Here is a 16646-nt window from a genome sequence, read left to right on the forward strand (position 1 = left end):
ATTCTGATACAAGCCCAGGAAAACATTAGGATATGAATTCTGAGTCATTGGATCATGTTGATATCATAGCACACAAGCATCGAATAAGTGGTGATTCCAGTGGGACTGCAGTAAATTTTATACTCTGTGCAGAGTATATTAAAAAAATAGGCTTTTTATTTGTTCTGTGCGACACAAAAAAAATTGTACAAAAACACGCTGCCAAAAACAATGGCAATATTACCAATAAATGATATTCATGTTCAATGTTCTAACAGCACATTATTTGTAAACAGCAAAGATAGCAAAATGGAATAAAAGATCGTATCTCCTGACGTACAATAACTGCAGGCGCATTAAAAAGAATACTGATGCAAAGTACAAAACTAAACGTTATTCGAGATTGTGGCAAAATCAGTTACACGATGATGGTGTGCTCTGCAACAGTAACTGAAGCAGCAGACACAAGAAATGCCACAAGATAGCCTTTGCTGCCACGACTCAATACCTGACGATCGAGGGTTCACGCCCCCAAAAATTTGTGTCAGGATACTTCACGATTACAGTCGAGCCTGTCAGATCAGAATAATTTGACCAGAGATACAACATTAACTTGCAGAATGTGTGCATATAGTAAAAGGGCATATTCATTCAATGATTACCTTTAAGGCACTATGTATACTGCAGCGTATACGCGTACAGCTCTTGGTCTCACACCTTGCTGAATTTGGATAAGTGTTTCTGAACTGTGGCCACTACTGAAGGCTCACATTCATTTTCTGATGGCAGACTGCATCCCTAATTCGAAGATCGAGTGGAACACCGATCATTAGACAGCAGCGACAACTTTAAATACCCCCCCCCCCCAAAAAAAAAAGAACCTTAACAAAGAATACGCTCTGGCTGTGCAGATCAAAGGAAGCCAGCATGAAACCACACTTGTTCAAAATATGAGCAGCTGCACGTGCTTTCTAGTGTGCAAGCCTTAATACAACAACCACGTGGGACACAGCAGTGTTCATGCAAAGAGGTAGTAGCTCCACTGAACTTATCCGTCGTATTTTCTTTAGTGCTCGTAGTGTCCAATCCTTCAAGCAACGTAGCGTTTGAGTCAGTTATATTATCATACTTATGGTTCACATAATTACCGTGCTGACATAATATACACACTCCCAATTTGGGTACCCATATTTCTCCCCACGTGCTTAACGCCGCTTGATTTTAGCATGTGTCACTGTAGGTTGAATGAGTACAGAGTGCCATACTGACACGAGGATGCCACCGGTGGGGCGGCTTCAGTGTACAGTGCCACCTTTGGGTGCTTCTGCCAACAAGATCTTCAAGGAGAATGTTCAATGACTCTATGACTGCAAAACAGAACCTAATGAAAACTACGAAAGTGACACTGCATTCATTACAGACTGTTTTTAAGCAGGTCGTTCTGTGGCAGTGCTAGTGTCACCATTGCGATAGCACTGGAATTTGTTCAACGACAGACAGGACAGACAACGATCTTGCCGATTCAAATGCTTTGGAATAAAATAGTACTAGTTGAGTGCAATCCCTCCCTGGTGCTTTATCTTCAGGTAGAAGAAGAGTGCTCATTATGCAAGTAAATGCGGCACTTGCTAAGTCCACCGTTTACTGCAGGCAGAGGAAGCCTGCATGTGTAGTAACGAGGTCCCTTTCGTGTAGAAGCAAACTATGAAACAAGAATATCCGATACAGCCAGAACAGTCTGCACAGGATCCATAGGATTCATCATAGATCCATGGGAGCAGACAAGTGAAACTGTTGAGATTGAATGTTTCTGCTCTCGTCCAAAACTATACGATAATTTAACATTCACATTTTTTTTTCGTAAGTCGGACAGTGAATCAGGTTCAATATTAATAACATTAATAATAAAAAGCAGGAAACACGTGGATTTGCAATTTCTAATGCGAAGCAGAGGTGCTGACCGCTATTTGCATATGTACACGCCTGGCTAAGACAGCAAAAAGTCTGGGTTTGTTTGAAATAAATGTTGACGTTAACCAACAAAATTTTGATGTGATGAGAACCCCACACATCATCATCCATCAAGCCGCTCTACTTGATGCAGATGAGCAACCTGAACAAATCATGAATGTGAGATTTAAACGTGTCAGCAGCACTCCTTGCACTTTTTTTTTTTACTCCTGCACGGCCAGAATGCTTCGAGTCTTTTAAAATAATGCGGATTACGCATCTAGCCTGCGAACAGAATGAACCGACCAAGCAAAGAACAACCAATGGCCGGTCTTGATTACCTAGAAGGTCAAAGGTGACAGAAGCAAATGAAATAGAAATGGCGCTTCTGTTCCTGCAGGCTCTCAATTGAGAACCAGACATGGCTCTCCGCATTCAGTTCGACAGACTCCATTGGTGCTCACACACAGTTAGCATATAGCCGGTTAAGTTCCTGCCTCGCAGTTTTCTGACCTACCACCTCAACATGGAAACCAATCTTTTGCAGGCGTTCCACGTTGATTATCCTACGGCCGTCAAACAGGAAGGGAGGCTTGAGCATGTCGTGGTATATGGCTTCGTAGTCCAAGTCCTGGACGGATACATTGGAAATGTGAAAGCGGAAAGTGACAAAGTGAGAGATTGAAAAGAGAGAGTAAAAAGAGAGAGTGAAAGGTTCACCTTGAATTCATCCCACTCTGTGCAAATGGTAATGGCGTGTGTGTCACGTGCAGCAGAGTATGGGTCTTTGAAGATCTTAACTTGCTTTAATGCTGAAATATATACAGAAAGCACGATACATAAACTCACGCTGAAAGGGATACTTTCAGAGAAATGGTCCCCTGATATTACATGCATGCGCTGCACGTACCTGCATTTTTGTCATCTGGTGATGAGAGATCTCTGCAAAAAGAGGCAACAGGTGTTGAACAATTTGAAATAATTTTGTAGCGAAAAGAAGTGCAGGTCTGTTGCATCATGCACCACCTCAAAATCAATGCAATATTTTTTTTTTTCTTTAAAGCTACGGTTCAGACCAAGAGAAAGAAGTGGTCAGAAGATGCTTTTGTGACACCAAGATGAGTTCGAGAAAGCTGTTTTTATCTTTGAGCACAGTTAAAGTCCTTGATTTCACGCGGAACATGTTTTTCGCGTTTTCGTGGAGGCAATAGTTGACGTGGGAGCTTAAGTTCGTGAAAAATGTGGACTCATGTGTCTCGGTGACGTCAGTGTATCTACTTTGCAAGTAGTACTTAAATTCGCGAATTTTTGCCGCTCGCAAAAAATGTGAAAAAAATGCTCAGCGTGAAAAAAAAAAAAAAAGAAAGAAACACTTTTACAGTATTTCCGGTGTGCTACACAGATGCAAACTACCACAGAGCATTGCTCAAAATAAACCCCCCAAGTTTGAGAGCCCACTGAAGAGAACAAACAGAGACTATAGGGCTTACATAACATTCACTATTCACAGGACATGCATAAGGAATGTATGTGGCTTGTCAACATCAACTTCACAGAGCTGATACAGGGTTGTGCACTCTAAACTTAGTAAATGTCATGCAGACAACCTGCTACTGTAGAAGGTTGGTCAAACTGCTAAAAAGATATGTCACTCTATATTGGTACCTTCGTTATATCAGCAGTTCATGGTTGGTGTTTCAATGCATTGGAACCACAGGTTTACTTCACTATATCCATATCTTCACTATATGCAGGTTCACTATATAGGGATTTTACTCTATATCCATATCTTCACTATACGCAGGTTCACTATATAGAGGTTCTACTATGTCACTATAAAAGACCTTGGCTCACTCTAGAATCTGTTCTTCAGGCACTTTGGGGTCATAGATGTTCAGGTGGGCCCCTTCTTCCACAAGCTGCCTGCATATGTAGATTGCTGCAGATTCCCTGCAATTCGTTACATTGAAGAAAAGGTTTTATAAGATTTTTCCACATATTAATAAAACAAGTAAAAATAGACCCAACTTAGTCATACAGCTTATCATACAGGCCAAACCTGTGCTTCAAACATGCAAAACCTGCTTTCCACCACTGTCTTTGTTGGCATGAAAGGTTGTGAAAGCCATTTTGCACATGCACTGCTCGGAACATCTGCACACAATACAGTCTACAGCTGTTTACAATATCATGTGATCATGTAATAAGTGTGCCAGTCCTTGCTACTTCTCCCATACTGATGGTTTTAGGGACCTGTGAGGCTTATATACTTTCACTCGTAATATTTTTTAACAATTCCTACGGAAGTATGGTACAATGACACTGTACATTATATGGGGTGTTTTTATTTCATTCTTTACAGATTTTTTTAGCAATTTTTTAGCTGTGAGAGTGGCACTATTTACTATTTTTGGGGGCGGGTTATGAGACCAGGCAGACATCATGTCAGAAAGCATACGCACAACTACTGGATGACTAATTAACTCAAAATAGTGAACGTGTAAATTAGATGTTTTTGGGAAAATGCGAGACAGCAGAATTGGAGCCAGTCATTATTTAAATCCACTTTCCCTCATAAAAATTCTGAAACCGGCAGATACCTTGAGATATAAATTGCCAAATACTGCTGTGCAAACGGGCCAAAAATCGGAACTGCGCACTTCTCAAAAACGAAAAGAGCGATGCACATTCACATCAGAGGGCGACACATTTTACAGCGACGGAACCGAATGGAAGTAGGGGTGCATCCGTCGGTCAGAAAGACCGCTTTTCGTCCCAGACAAGCCTGCCACATCTAAGGTTGTGTCGTTTCTGCGCTCAAGAAGCGCACAGAAATGATATTTGCTAGCACAGTACTGTAAAAGCAGAAATTTTTGCGAGGACTTAATATTCGCGAATTTCACAATTAATATTTTTTTCACGAGTTTAAAGTCCCGCAAAATATACCGGGTGGGTACAGATTTCAATGGCAAGAAAAATGACACTTTGGAATTCGCAGTCAACCATGCTAAAGCCAAAGGACATTGAGACATTGCCCTCGATTGACAAGCCATTGTGTTTTGGGAACATAAGAAGAAACATTTAAGAAGATCAGAACAAAAGGTGGCAGTCCATTGACAAGCCTTTTGTTAATGCACGTTCTTATCTCCTGCACAAAAGCTGTGTCACCCAAACGGAGTCCAGAGGGGGAAGGTGGAGAATATGTCTATAGTAATACGGATGGAAAGGTAGAAAGGTTAGCCGGGGAATAGCCGACTTGCTACTGCAGAAAAAGAAAAAAGAAAAAGCTGGGATAATAAGATGATGAAGAAAAAGTGGGATAATGGAAAAGAAATTAACAACTTTTACAGTAATTTATAAACAAGTCAGCCTCAGCGTTGGTCTGGTCAGGTCACGTTAGACAAGAACACCGCTGCAGAAGTTTGAGTTGGAGCTCTGCCAGTGTGTTAGCGACAACATCAGTTCAAGTGAAACGTCAGCCAAAACTTTTGGATGAAATGAATGTTAAAGCTATAACTTTATACTGGGAAACTGTCTGAAGTATTGAACAGACTGTCATTAATGTGACAGCACTCTGCTCAAGACAGGAAATGCGAGATGACATTCGTAGACATACGAGACACATCCGGAAAGCAAGTGCTGTTTCCAAATATTGGCGGTGCCGAACTACGGTGACCATTGTGGGGATGTGTGAAAGTTAATTTGTACATCAATGAGTCAATAGTAAGATGGTGTTGACGCATCTTTCTTCTTCGTATTTAAAATATTTAAGGCCTAAAGAGCGACCTGCAGTCTCTCATATTTGCTGCGTTAAAAATGGTCCAAACACCAGGGCAGCACATTTTTACTCGACGGATAAAATATGCACTGGTGTCACAACAATTAAAAACAGACAACTGACAGCAGCGACAAATTATCCATTTTTGATTGTTGTGAAATTAGTCTATATTTTAAACGTCACATAAAAATTTGCTGCGTACAGTAAAAGAGATAGTTTGTGAGAACAGGTGACAAAAACTGTGCAGACATGTAGTTCAAGATACACGAACCCCAGTGAAAATTAAACGAGTTCGCAGCTTTTTTTAGTAGCCAGTCAGAACCTATTTTCTGGACACCCACCGCAGAATGTTCTTCTGCGACACGAAACAATCATATTTGTCAGTCATACGTTGCTTCTATGCTTTTGCAAAGATACCTCAATTTTATTTAGCATTTGCCACTTATTTATTCATTTGGCATTTGCTTATTGCCACGGGTATCATACAGTTCTGCATTCGACGATTCTCGTGAGATGAGCCTTAAACAGCGGTAACAAATACTCCACAAAATCATACCTGGTGTCGCCAGTGTTCTTCTTGAAGGCAAAGCCAAACACTGCTATTTTCTTTCCTGCAACAGTGCTAAACAGTCGATCTATGATCCTCTGAGCAAACCGTGTTCTTTGGTAGTTATTTATTTCAATTACCTGAAATAAGAGAGGCACGCCAATTTATAGTGGGTGCTAGTAAGGAATAACCAAGTTATGTTTGTTGCCAATACTTAGTCATTCAAGGATGCGCTGAAAGAAAATACACATTAACGTGTATGAGAAATACAAAGTGACTACCCTAGATTATTACGAGACGTCAATGTGCACCGTTAATGCATGTAAAGTAACATAATGCTACGCAATCTGTAATACACCTGGATGAAGCAAGGTTGTACGAAACTACAGGAACCGTGGCACTGATACTTTGAACTTCCGTTCAAAGTATCTGCAGCTTCTGTCTTTAGGCCTCTCCCTTTACAGTGCTACATTCAGTGTCACGAAGTGTCACTAGTGGAGTACTATATTTGCTTATATTGGTCTTCTCAGAAAGAAATAAAAAGCCTTATGGATGCCTACCTGGTACCAGTAATTTGCTACCTCTGGCAGCTTCAGACATTCACAAAGGTAAACGAGATTGAGAACATCCTTTTGGAAACAGCTTCCACCGAAACCTTAAATCAAACGTAGAAAAGATATTTCAGCTCCACCACAGCAACTTCGAACGACAGTCCGACTTACCGACGCTGGCCTGAAGAAACTTGGGCCCTATTCTAGAGTCGGTTCCGATGGCGTGGGCGACCTCTGAGACGTCAGCACCAGTTGTCTCACAGATCGCTGATATTGCATTGATACTAGAGATCCTCTGTGCTAAAAATGCATTGGCAGCCTGCAAACAAATTTTAAGTATGTTCAGTACAGGACCAATGAAGTGCAACAGGGATACAAGCAAGTAAACTACTAAGTTTGGCAAGTTTTCTATGAGAGCATTGTGAAGCTTTCAGGGCCGGTGTAAATACGTGGAGGCCTAGGAACTGCAATAATTTTAGGACTCGAAAGCATTCGTACCAGTTTAGACAATTCAGAAGACCATGTGTTCATTGTGATGATTTTGCTGTCTTGTATCCAGTTTCGATAGACACTGCAGAGTTCCTCGACAGCGGCTAGTCCTTCTGGTGTCTGTTCTCCTCCGATCAAGATCCGATCAGGATTAAGCAGATCGGCTACTGCAGATCCCTCTGCTAGAAATTCTGGGTTGGATAGCACCTGATAGAGGAAAAAGATCCGAAACGTAATTGTGGAAAGCTGAGTATCGCATGAAGGGTGAATAACACGTGAAATAACACGTGCCGGCATGGCGACGTTTGAGCATTAAACACATACACTACGTCCAGCCAAAGAGCTCTGGCTACTTTTTTTCTGTATATACAGTCAACCCTCGATTTATGAACCTTCGATTTATGAATTCCCTCGTTTTATGAACACTAGCACGAGGAAGCAAACTTTTTACATGCGTTTTTCCCTCTTTTTATGAACCTCGATATTCGAATAATGAACGGAATTTCTGGGAACCAACTAGGAGTTGCCCAGCGTTTTTGCCCTCAATTTATGAACGGATGGTTCTGAGGTCAACAGAAATGTTCAAATGGATTATTCCGTGGTCTTATGAATGATGCAGGAAGGGACAAATTTTTTTCCAGGTATTGCACCCTTCGTTTTTAACCGCTCAAAATTCGAACAAGAAACGGGTTTTCTGGAGACACATTAGGGACGACCAAGTGCATAGCAGAAGGCCTGGTCAAAAGCAACATTACACAACACATTGAATTATAAACACAATCCGAACTCACAAATACTGTTTCGTCAGCCAATAGTACTGACTTAACGGAATTTTCAATTTATAAATCCCTCGATTTATGAACGATTTTTCCGGGAACCGAGGGTGTTCATAAATCGAGGGCTGACTGTACGTGAAATCATAGTGTGTTCTATGATTGACGTGTGCAAATACATTGCGGGTCATTTGTAGGCACCGATACAGGAGGATTTACTCTTCATGTTTTTCCATTAAATGATTATGAAACTGAATTTCGTCAAAGGTATGGTCGACAAACGTCAGCCCAGCAGTCAACATACTACACACTACTTGACGGCGTCGTACGGCTAGAAAAAAATTGCATCAGTGTAGCCATTTTCGTCCAATGTTTGATATCACTGTCGTTGACGTCATCTGTAATAAATGTGTCCCAAACAGTTGCAAGAGTGCCTGCGTCTGCTCCAAACTCAGCCGAATGATGACTCTTGTCAGCCAGCACATATCGGATGGGGATGGCTTCTGCTCTTTACTATGCACCCATTAAAGCCCAGCTGCGTTGTCACTGTAGAAAGTCTCGGACGAGGCAAAGAAAAAGTGTCTGTGCATGCAACATGTGTAAGCAACATACAGGGCATCCCAGAAAATGTGCCATTGCATTATAATAAAAAAAAAAGTATGCCACCTAGAAACATGCATTCAACAGCATTTGTTCGACATGAATGTCATCTAACTTATGTTTTATTATAATTTTTATGAACTGAATTCGAAAATTTGTCAAGTAAAGGTCCCCCTTTTTACCCCACCAATGTGGAGCACATGCTAAATGTGCTCAAGCTCATGATAATTGACATGAATATTGAGGAGCTATCCCACCTGAAAAAATAGCCGAACATCATGTGTTTTGGAGCGCAAACAGCCTAGCGCTCCACGACTTTTTGCGCACCCTCGTCAGTCCGACGAAAGGAGGTTGCTAAACTCAGCCAACACAGGGATAACAGAAGGAGATAAGACGGGCATGGCTTATCACATCTGGCTTCTGTTGGGATCATGCCTTCCCTCTCGCAATTTTAAGGACTGTCACCTTTTCTACTATCCCTCTGTGGACTGTGTTTAGCAACCTCCTTTCGTCTGACCGATAATGGGGGCGTCAAAAAGTCGTTGAGAGAGTGCTAGGCTCTTGGTGCTCCGAATAGCATGATGTTCGGCTATTTTTTCTGATGGGATAGCTCCTCAATATCCCCATCAGTTATGATGAACTTGAGTAAATTCAGCACACGCTTCATATTGGTGGGATAAAAAAGCTACCTTTACTTGGAAAATTTTCGAGTTCAGTTCGTAAAAAAATTGACAAGTACATAACTTAAATTAGATTATGTTCACGTCAAGAAGTGACAAAAACCTAGTAAGAACAAATGCTATTGACGCTAATGATTATTGAAGTTTTTGTTATAATTCAATGACACGCTTTCTGGGACACCCTGTATGTAAGCAACATGCTGGGTAACTTCAACATTATGTGTCCTCAAAGCAAGATTTTCCACTCAAAATGAATGCAAAGGGATTAATAGCTTCCCCAAAATGATTCAGAGCACTCAAACACATGGCATACTTAGAGGATATTGAGCAGTACGAATATTTGAGTCAAATCAGATTTCAATTTGGCAACCTTTCATTCGGTTTGGTTTCATACACGCATTTGGTTCGTACATACCTGAAACTTTGCATTCTCCATGATATTTGCCTTGAGAATCCGACTGATACTCTCTGCTGCTTTAACGGGAACTGTGCTCTTTTCGACCACAATCTTGGGACCCTGTGCTTTGTCAGCAATATTACGGGCAGCAGATTCAACGTACTGCAGGTCGGCAGCCCTCCCCTGGTATGGAAGAATGGTACTATTCATATATTTACACCACTTAATATTTGTATTTGATGTTAAAGAGAAAACTCACCAATACATTAATAGAATTTTGAATTTGTAGGCAGCACAAAAAAAAAAAGCCACAAAATATAACAAAATCTGAGGCTGTGATGAAGCCGTCTAGTCCAGAGAGACAGTGTGAGCATCGTACAATATTACAGTACAAGCATATCAGCATCAAATATTAATTTTTGAAGTGAAGTCTTTGAAGTGATATCTCTCTTCAATTGGAGAAGAGCACAGCTGTGCACATTGTAACAAGGTTTCAAAATCTTTGGGATCATTTCAACTATATATCTGCTAAGAGAAGGTTGCTCTGTTCCCTCAACAATTGTTTAGACTACAGCACGCAATTGTAAATGCATCCCCCCAAAATCTAGGACTGTAGTGTTTGGTACCTTTCCAAATCCATAATTTTTGGTTGGTGTGTTGACGGAAATAAAGATGATATCAGCTTCGATGATAGCGGAATCCACATCCGTGGAAAAGAAGAGGTTTCTGCCCCTACACTCTTTCACGATGTCGTCCAGATGCGGCTGCAAAAAACATGGGTGCAAATACAAATTTTTCAGGACAGGATTATGAGATTGCTTCTTATGGGTGATGTTCATGCAGGGTGCAATGTTAACATACATTTTAAGCGTTGAACTGATCAGCCAACATCCCCAACATGAGGGACAAAGCAGCTAAATCCCAAATAGGTTATGCCACGCAGTTCTCAGAAAGTATACACTAGCAATACGTGATACATTAAGACACAAGACAACGGAAGATTCGTTCCTTCACTCACTACGTGAAGGGCCAGTCAATTTAACACGCATTCCCTAGAGTAACCTTAACTCAATATAAGAAATTAATATCCCTAGAGAGATGTACTTCCACAGAAGTGTCAAACCCAGCAGCAGTTCTGCAGGATTATAACTGAGAACAGCTAGAAATGCACATGTCAAGGCAGAATGACACCTTGCAACATGACACAAGTGCCACTGACAGAGCCGAGACAATATATATCAGGTTAAAGAATACTCCAGTAGTGCTCTCTCGTGTGTCATTGCTTCAGTCACAGGGGTGATCAGATTTCCAAAATATGTCCATAATACGTGTATCACATGCAGTAGATGTAATTGTTTTAAGCAGCACTACGTTTTTAGAATGCACAAAATATCGCACATTTAAGCACCCACAATGTCATGTCACAGAGGGTGTGATTTTGTTGCCTGGTGAAAGCACATCCTCATCAAACGTTTCTAGCTCATTAAGATCATTTGGTAAAGACTCCCCATTCATCATCTCGGAATAAAGTTGTTTTCTACTAGACAATACAAAGAGAACTACTCTGCATCTCAGACACGAAATAAAGTCAACCCTTATGAACGGTTAACGTTCGTAGAAAACTCATTCATAAATCCAGGCGTAAAATGAGGAAGTGTTTTGTCCCAGAGGGCAGCACCGTTCAGGAAGCAAGGGAAATATCGTAAATCGAGGGTTCATAAATGGAGCGTAGACTGTACTGGGTACACTACAGCTGGAAACATATCAAAGTGACGTTACCTCGTATATCGGGAGCTCGTCGGAGTTCCACTGCTTTATTCGAGCTGGACTCTTGTCGACAACTACCACTTTTATGTGAGGACACTTGTATGCAATTACGCTACACGTTGGACCGCCTACGTAGCCGGCACCTATACAGCAGATGTTCTGTACCACCATAGTTTCTAAGGCTTATTCTGGAAGATAAAGAAAAGGGCATTTGGGTGTCGTGTCTTCACAATACAGGTATACATTCAACCGTACCTTGTCTCGTACCATCAAGTACAGAACATAGGAGGGCAAATTATGAAGTGGAAAATGCGAGGCACTTCAAACACATTGCTCCGAAGATTGGCGCAAGAGTGTATGCTACTCTGAGAAAGTTGAAATCTTCCATTCTGTACGCGTTTGGGTAGTCTTGATAAGCGGTTTTCAGGTTTATTTCTTGAGAAACCACTGTTTTGAAGTAAAAAAAAGTCCCCTGCACGGGCAGCAAATTTAATCTGTAGGGGTCGAGCAACAAGTAAAAACACTCCCCTTCTTTGCGCAAAGATGCGGAAGAGTTGTGGAGCAGCTTGTCATCTGATGGAGCCACCACTCCAGACAACACGAAACTTTGTAGGGACATCCCAAACAGGTCCCAACATCCGCAGTCCCACAGGCGATGTATCTAGTACATTGGTAGGATGTGCGTTTGAAACGCAGCATTTGAAATCCGCGAAATCGCCCTGTGGATGCCAAATTGGGACGTTCGGCGATGAACAGTACGGAAAGCGGCGGGAAGGAGGCCGCTCTGGCGTCCATTGTGATGCGACTCTGCTACGGAACTGTCGTTAGCAATGGCAAGCAAAAGTAGTAAGTATATTTCAACTTTCCGCACTCCTGAACTGCATTGTTATGTGACTACTATTGCAGGTGCAGACCCATCATGACCACGTCAGGCAGATGCAGCTGAAACACAAAGCGCGTCTCCCGGTTGCTTTACTCTTTGCAGACGAGGTGACATGTTCGGATTATTTGTGGGCTGCATAGTCTTGAGAGGTATTTCACTATGAAGAAATGTAGACAAACATTTCACCGTCACTTACGGAAAGCGGTGCAAGGGAACTTATCAGCTATTAATGTGCCCTCACTTGCTGCTTTTACTTCCTCCAAAACGTGCCCTTCGAAGATATGAAATGCGTTCTGTGTCCGTTGAGAACACGGCTGTGCCAGCTAACATTTTCGCGGTTTCTAGTCTATTACCCTTTCACAACGTTGACACCGTGTTGAGTGAAACATCTATGGAATCGAGTTGTCAGAACCAAGAATACAAAGGAGACGCTTCCCCATCCAGTGTTCCTCTGCATGCTAACTTTGAAGAGCGGCCGAGGTTGTGGGCGCTTGCATCGTCTGTGTCACATGTAGATCTGACAAAAGTGTTGAAATTGCTGAAGACGAAGCCGTCATCTATCGATCTCCCAGCTTGCGGTAGCAACGTCCTGCTACGAACCCCACGTTTTGCATCCGGTGTGGAAGGAATGGAAGATGGAAAATATTGCCATTTCGGTTTGGCAAGAGGTGCGCACTGGACGGATTAAGTCAAATACTATACGAAATTGCGATAATTATGAACGTCAATGGACTTCCGCTGACAAAAGATCAGTTTTGGCCTATACCCTGCCACATCATGTTTGAGAGCAAGTTTCACGTTCTTGTGATACATCTCCCATTTTTGGCACCGTTGCATATTCACCTGTACATTTAACTCCATTTGTATGGTTTTCTTGCAGTGAGCCGTATTCGCTCCATCTCTGCTTCTGCTCTTCCTTCGGCTGCCCAGACCAGAAGCACAGTTGAACTGCCCCACATACTGTACCAGGAACATTCCAGTTTGTGCTCTTTTGTTAGTTTGGACTCTTTTGTTTGTTGTTTCGTTTGGACAATTTCCTTCCACACTCACAGAATATTTTTGTTTGAATTTTGTATATAGTCTACGGGCTTGTGGTATGTCTTGCATTTATACCATTGCTGTATATTCACCTGTACATTTCATTTCCTCTGTATGAATAGTGAGTTTTAGTGGATCGTACGTTACCGCATTTGCGTACGTAAGAGGTAGCATTGCTGGTTCTGTGCACGAGCAAAACATAGAGAAAGCTTCACGCATTGCGCAGAACCACCACACTATTTCTTATGTACGCAAAGGCGATAGCGTACGGTGCATTAAAACTCTCTATTGAATTGCAGTTAGCCGTATTCGCCATACCTCTGCCTCAGCTTCCGCTCTTTCCACAGCTATCCAAGCTAGAAATGTGCCTCTACGAGGTAACATAATAAAATTTCAGGTAAAATTTTCAGTACCCGGCGTTACTTACAACATCATATTTGAACTTTTGCGCTGCCTTTTCTTGTTGCAAGTTGCATTATCAAAGTCCGACGCTGCGGTGTGATGCAGAAGGGATATCATGAATGTTACAGTTGCATATTATAATGCCTATACTTGCTTATAATGAGCTTAAACTTCTGCTACATCACCATTTGACCCTTTTCGGGTTGGGAACCTTTTAGTGTTTTTACAGAGGGCAATTTTAACAATCTACTTGGAGCTTTAAATTTCTTTAGAAGCGGCAGCTGCTATCCCCTCATTTGGATTCTTTAGTGTTTACAGGGAATAGTTATAACCCCGTACAAGTGTTTGTGTTTCTTGGAACTGTAATATTTTATTAGCTTCATAGTATCCCAGTAAACCACAAATATCCTGGAGACGTTCAAAATGTGTCGCAGACATCCAAGACGTCGAGATATCCTATGTACGTCCCATAGATATTCGTGATGTGATCCAAACTATGTCGCACATGTCACAACTGTAGCTATGTTCCATGGACGTCACATGGACGTTCAGTCTGTTTCCTCAAAATATTTTAGTTGTTGGGGATATTCTGTACGTCCCAAAGAGAATATCCTGGGTACATCGAGATTTGGATATTCTGAGGTGATCGCATCACGAACAAAAAAGTATGGGCCAAACAGGGGCTGAAAGGCGTTTCTCAAAAACAAAGGGCGGTCCTGTGCAAGATTGCAAGATTTCGCACCTTCGAAAACTGACCGTCTTGCATTACATTGATCATTTACTGCGAATGAGGCAGAGATGCGGAATTCTGTGGCACTCTCAAATTTGACTTTCGATTAACCTACTGAGTGTCTCAGACCAAGAGCAGTAAGAAACACAGGCGTTACCTTGTTGCAAAGTTAATACACCACGCAACTCGTCACTTGACTGTTGTTTTTGTGGATAATCGAATTATACTTAGACAGCTCACCCTCCGTTTTGTTTCGGAGGCGAGCAGTACCCTCGAATTCGCGGAAGTTCGCGCGACAAGCAATATAGTATTTGTTTTCTCTTGGAAAGGGAATGCTAGTACCAGTGGCGTAGCCACGGGGGGGCTCGAGCCCCCCCTACCTACCACGGACCGACCCACGGAAATCGTGCAAATCCGAGGAGAAAATAATATATATATATATATATATATGGGGGTGGGGGGGTGGGGGGTGACAGTGTGATGATCGCGAAAGTTCTTACAGTTCATGGCGTCTAAGCAGCACTCTTGAATGGTTTTCAAAGTATGAGCTTGAGACATGACAGCCTATACATGTAATCGTATTGTGCACGTCCAAATCAATTATTTTCGTTCTGTTTTTTTTAACCGCATTTTGCGGCGTGCACGAGTATGTGTATGTTGTCGCGCCCAGGATCAGCGGCGGGGGGGGGGGGGGGGGGATTTCGTGTTGTCTGGGCTGTCTTTTTTTTTTTTTTCCTGGAACAGCGTTAACCTGCCCTGAAGTCCTGCCTCCTCCCGTATTTTTTCCGAAAGGGTAATCACGACGGCACGCCGTTCAGCATTCTTCTTGGAAACATAGGAAAGGGGAGTAATCTCTATGCAGATGAATTGACAGAGCGTGCTGTATGCGCGCTACCTTCAATCACGACGCGAGCATGTGGGGTCGAGCGTGAATGCCTGACGCCTGTGAATACATTATTAGTACCGCGACTGTTGCCGCAAGAGATGCAAAACAACGTGTAAAGCTGCTAGACATCTGAAGGTTTCTCGTCAGGGACACTCTTAAATAGCCTGCTATTCGAGGCAGATGAGAAAATGAAAGAGGCAGAACACGCGAAATGTTTACATTCCACGCTATAGCTTTAGAGCATAGCTTAGAACTTTAGATAGCGTTAGAAGCTATATGCTTACCTGAGGTGCACACCTAGTACACCAAATCGCGAAGCAGAAGAATATGCGCCAACACACCAGAGTACTCTACTTCTCAGAACGGCCGTCTTTGCCGCGAACGCACGAATAAAATGAAAAGTGCTCAAATCAAAGCAGCCAGACCGACCAACTGGACCGGATACACAAAAGGAGAAGTGAAAAGAGAGAAGCCAGAGCAGCTGAGGGGGCGAGGAGGTGAAACGGATATACGTCACGCTCGGTCGACGATCCTCTCTGAAACGCTTTTGGTTCCGGTTTTTCACCTCACGCTCGCAAATACCGACTGAGATGCGTTTAGAGCTTTTCTTTTTTGTGTATGTGTAGGGTATGCGAGATCGGCATTTTAAACCGGTTGATGAGTGCACGCCTCAACCTGCACGAAGACACACATTCCACAAAGAAGTAGTTTCGCTGAACAGACAGTCAAATTCACCGCAAACTTCAGCGATACTAGTTCAGGATTACAACTGTGGTTTGCCTAAAGCTAAAGCTCTTGCAGTTCAGGGCCGAGAAGTATATACCATTCAACTACAAATTTCAAACGGGTTCAGCGCGGTTGGTGACGTTTTCTCGCTTGCCGATATCAGTGATTTATCGGATGCCGATTCCCTCACGCTTCCCGTGTGTGGGAAGTATACGTCCTTGGCAGATTTCACGAAGAAAAGCGAAGAGCACATGTAGAGGGCAAATAAGCACGCAGTTTTAAAATTACCATACAAAAATTAACACAATAGATACGGCAATACAGTGAGAGAGAGAGAGGAAAAAAAAGTTCTTCGAGGAGGTTTTGCGTGAGCTCGACACTCCATGTATCACCCATCACCAACACAAAGCAGGTGTTTATATTTACATCAGTAGGGCATTCCGTGCATGTCTTTTCTTCTTGTATACAGG

At 42.3% G+C, this 16646-nt stretch overlaps 1 protein-coding gene across 1 annotated transcript; it reads right to left on the reverse strand.

The window, feature by feature from the left end:
• Positions 1 to 134: 134 nt before the first annotated feature.
• Positions 135 to 15954, reverse strand: LOC135394691 (UDP-glucose 6-dehydrogenase-like). Its single transcript, XM_064625553.1, has 12 exons — positions 15735 to 15954; positions 11524 to 11699; positions 10371 to 10508; positions 9763 to 9927; positions 7304 to 7501; positions 6977 to 7124; positions 6815 to 6909; positions 6264 to 6394; positions 3784 to 3879; positions 2840 to 2871; positions 2650 to 2741; positions 135 to 2560 (listed from the first exon to the last, which is right to left on the reverse strand). Exons 2-12 carry the CDS (start codon positions 11680 to 11682, stop codon positions 2390 to 2392), a joined length of 1425 nt encoding a protein of 474 aa, XP_064481623.1. The 5' UTR covers positions 11683 to 11699; positions 15735 to 15954; the 3' UTR covers positions 135 to 2389.
• Between the last annotated feature and the right edge of the window lie 692 nt (positions 15955 to 16646).

This window comes from Ornithodoros turicata, chromosome 5 (assembly GCF_037126465.1).
Source record: "Ornithodoros turicata isolate Travis chromosome 5, ASM3712646v1, whole genome shotgun sequence".
Classification (NCBI taxonomy): Eukaryota; Metazoa; Arthropoda; class Arachnida; order Ixodida; family Argasidae; genus Ornithodoros; species Ornithodoros turicata.

Bases quoted from the DNA above. Each gene is read 5' to 3' on its own strand.
- LOC135394691 (XM_064625553.1), bottom strand. From the start codon at position 11,682: ATGGTGGTACAGAACATCTGCTGTATAGGTGCCGGCTACGTAGGCGGT. The intron at 7,502-9,762 runs GTATGTACGAAC...TTCCTCTATCAG, and splicing joins TGGAGAATGCAAAGTTTCAG to GTGCTATCCAACCCAGAATT. The intron at 7,125-7,303 runs GTACGAATGCTT...ATTTGTTTGCAG, and splicing joins CTTCTGAATTGTCTAAACTG to GCTGCCAATGCATTTTTAGC.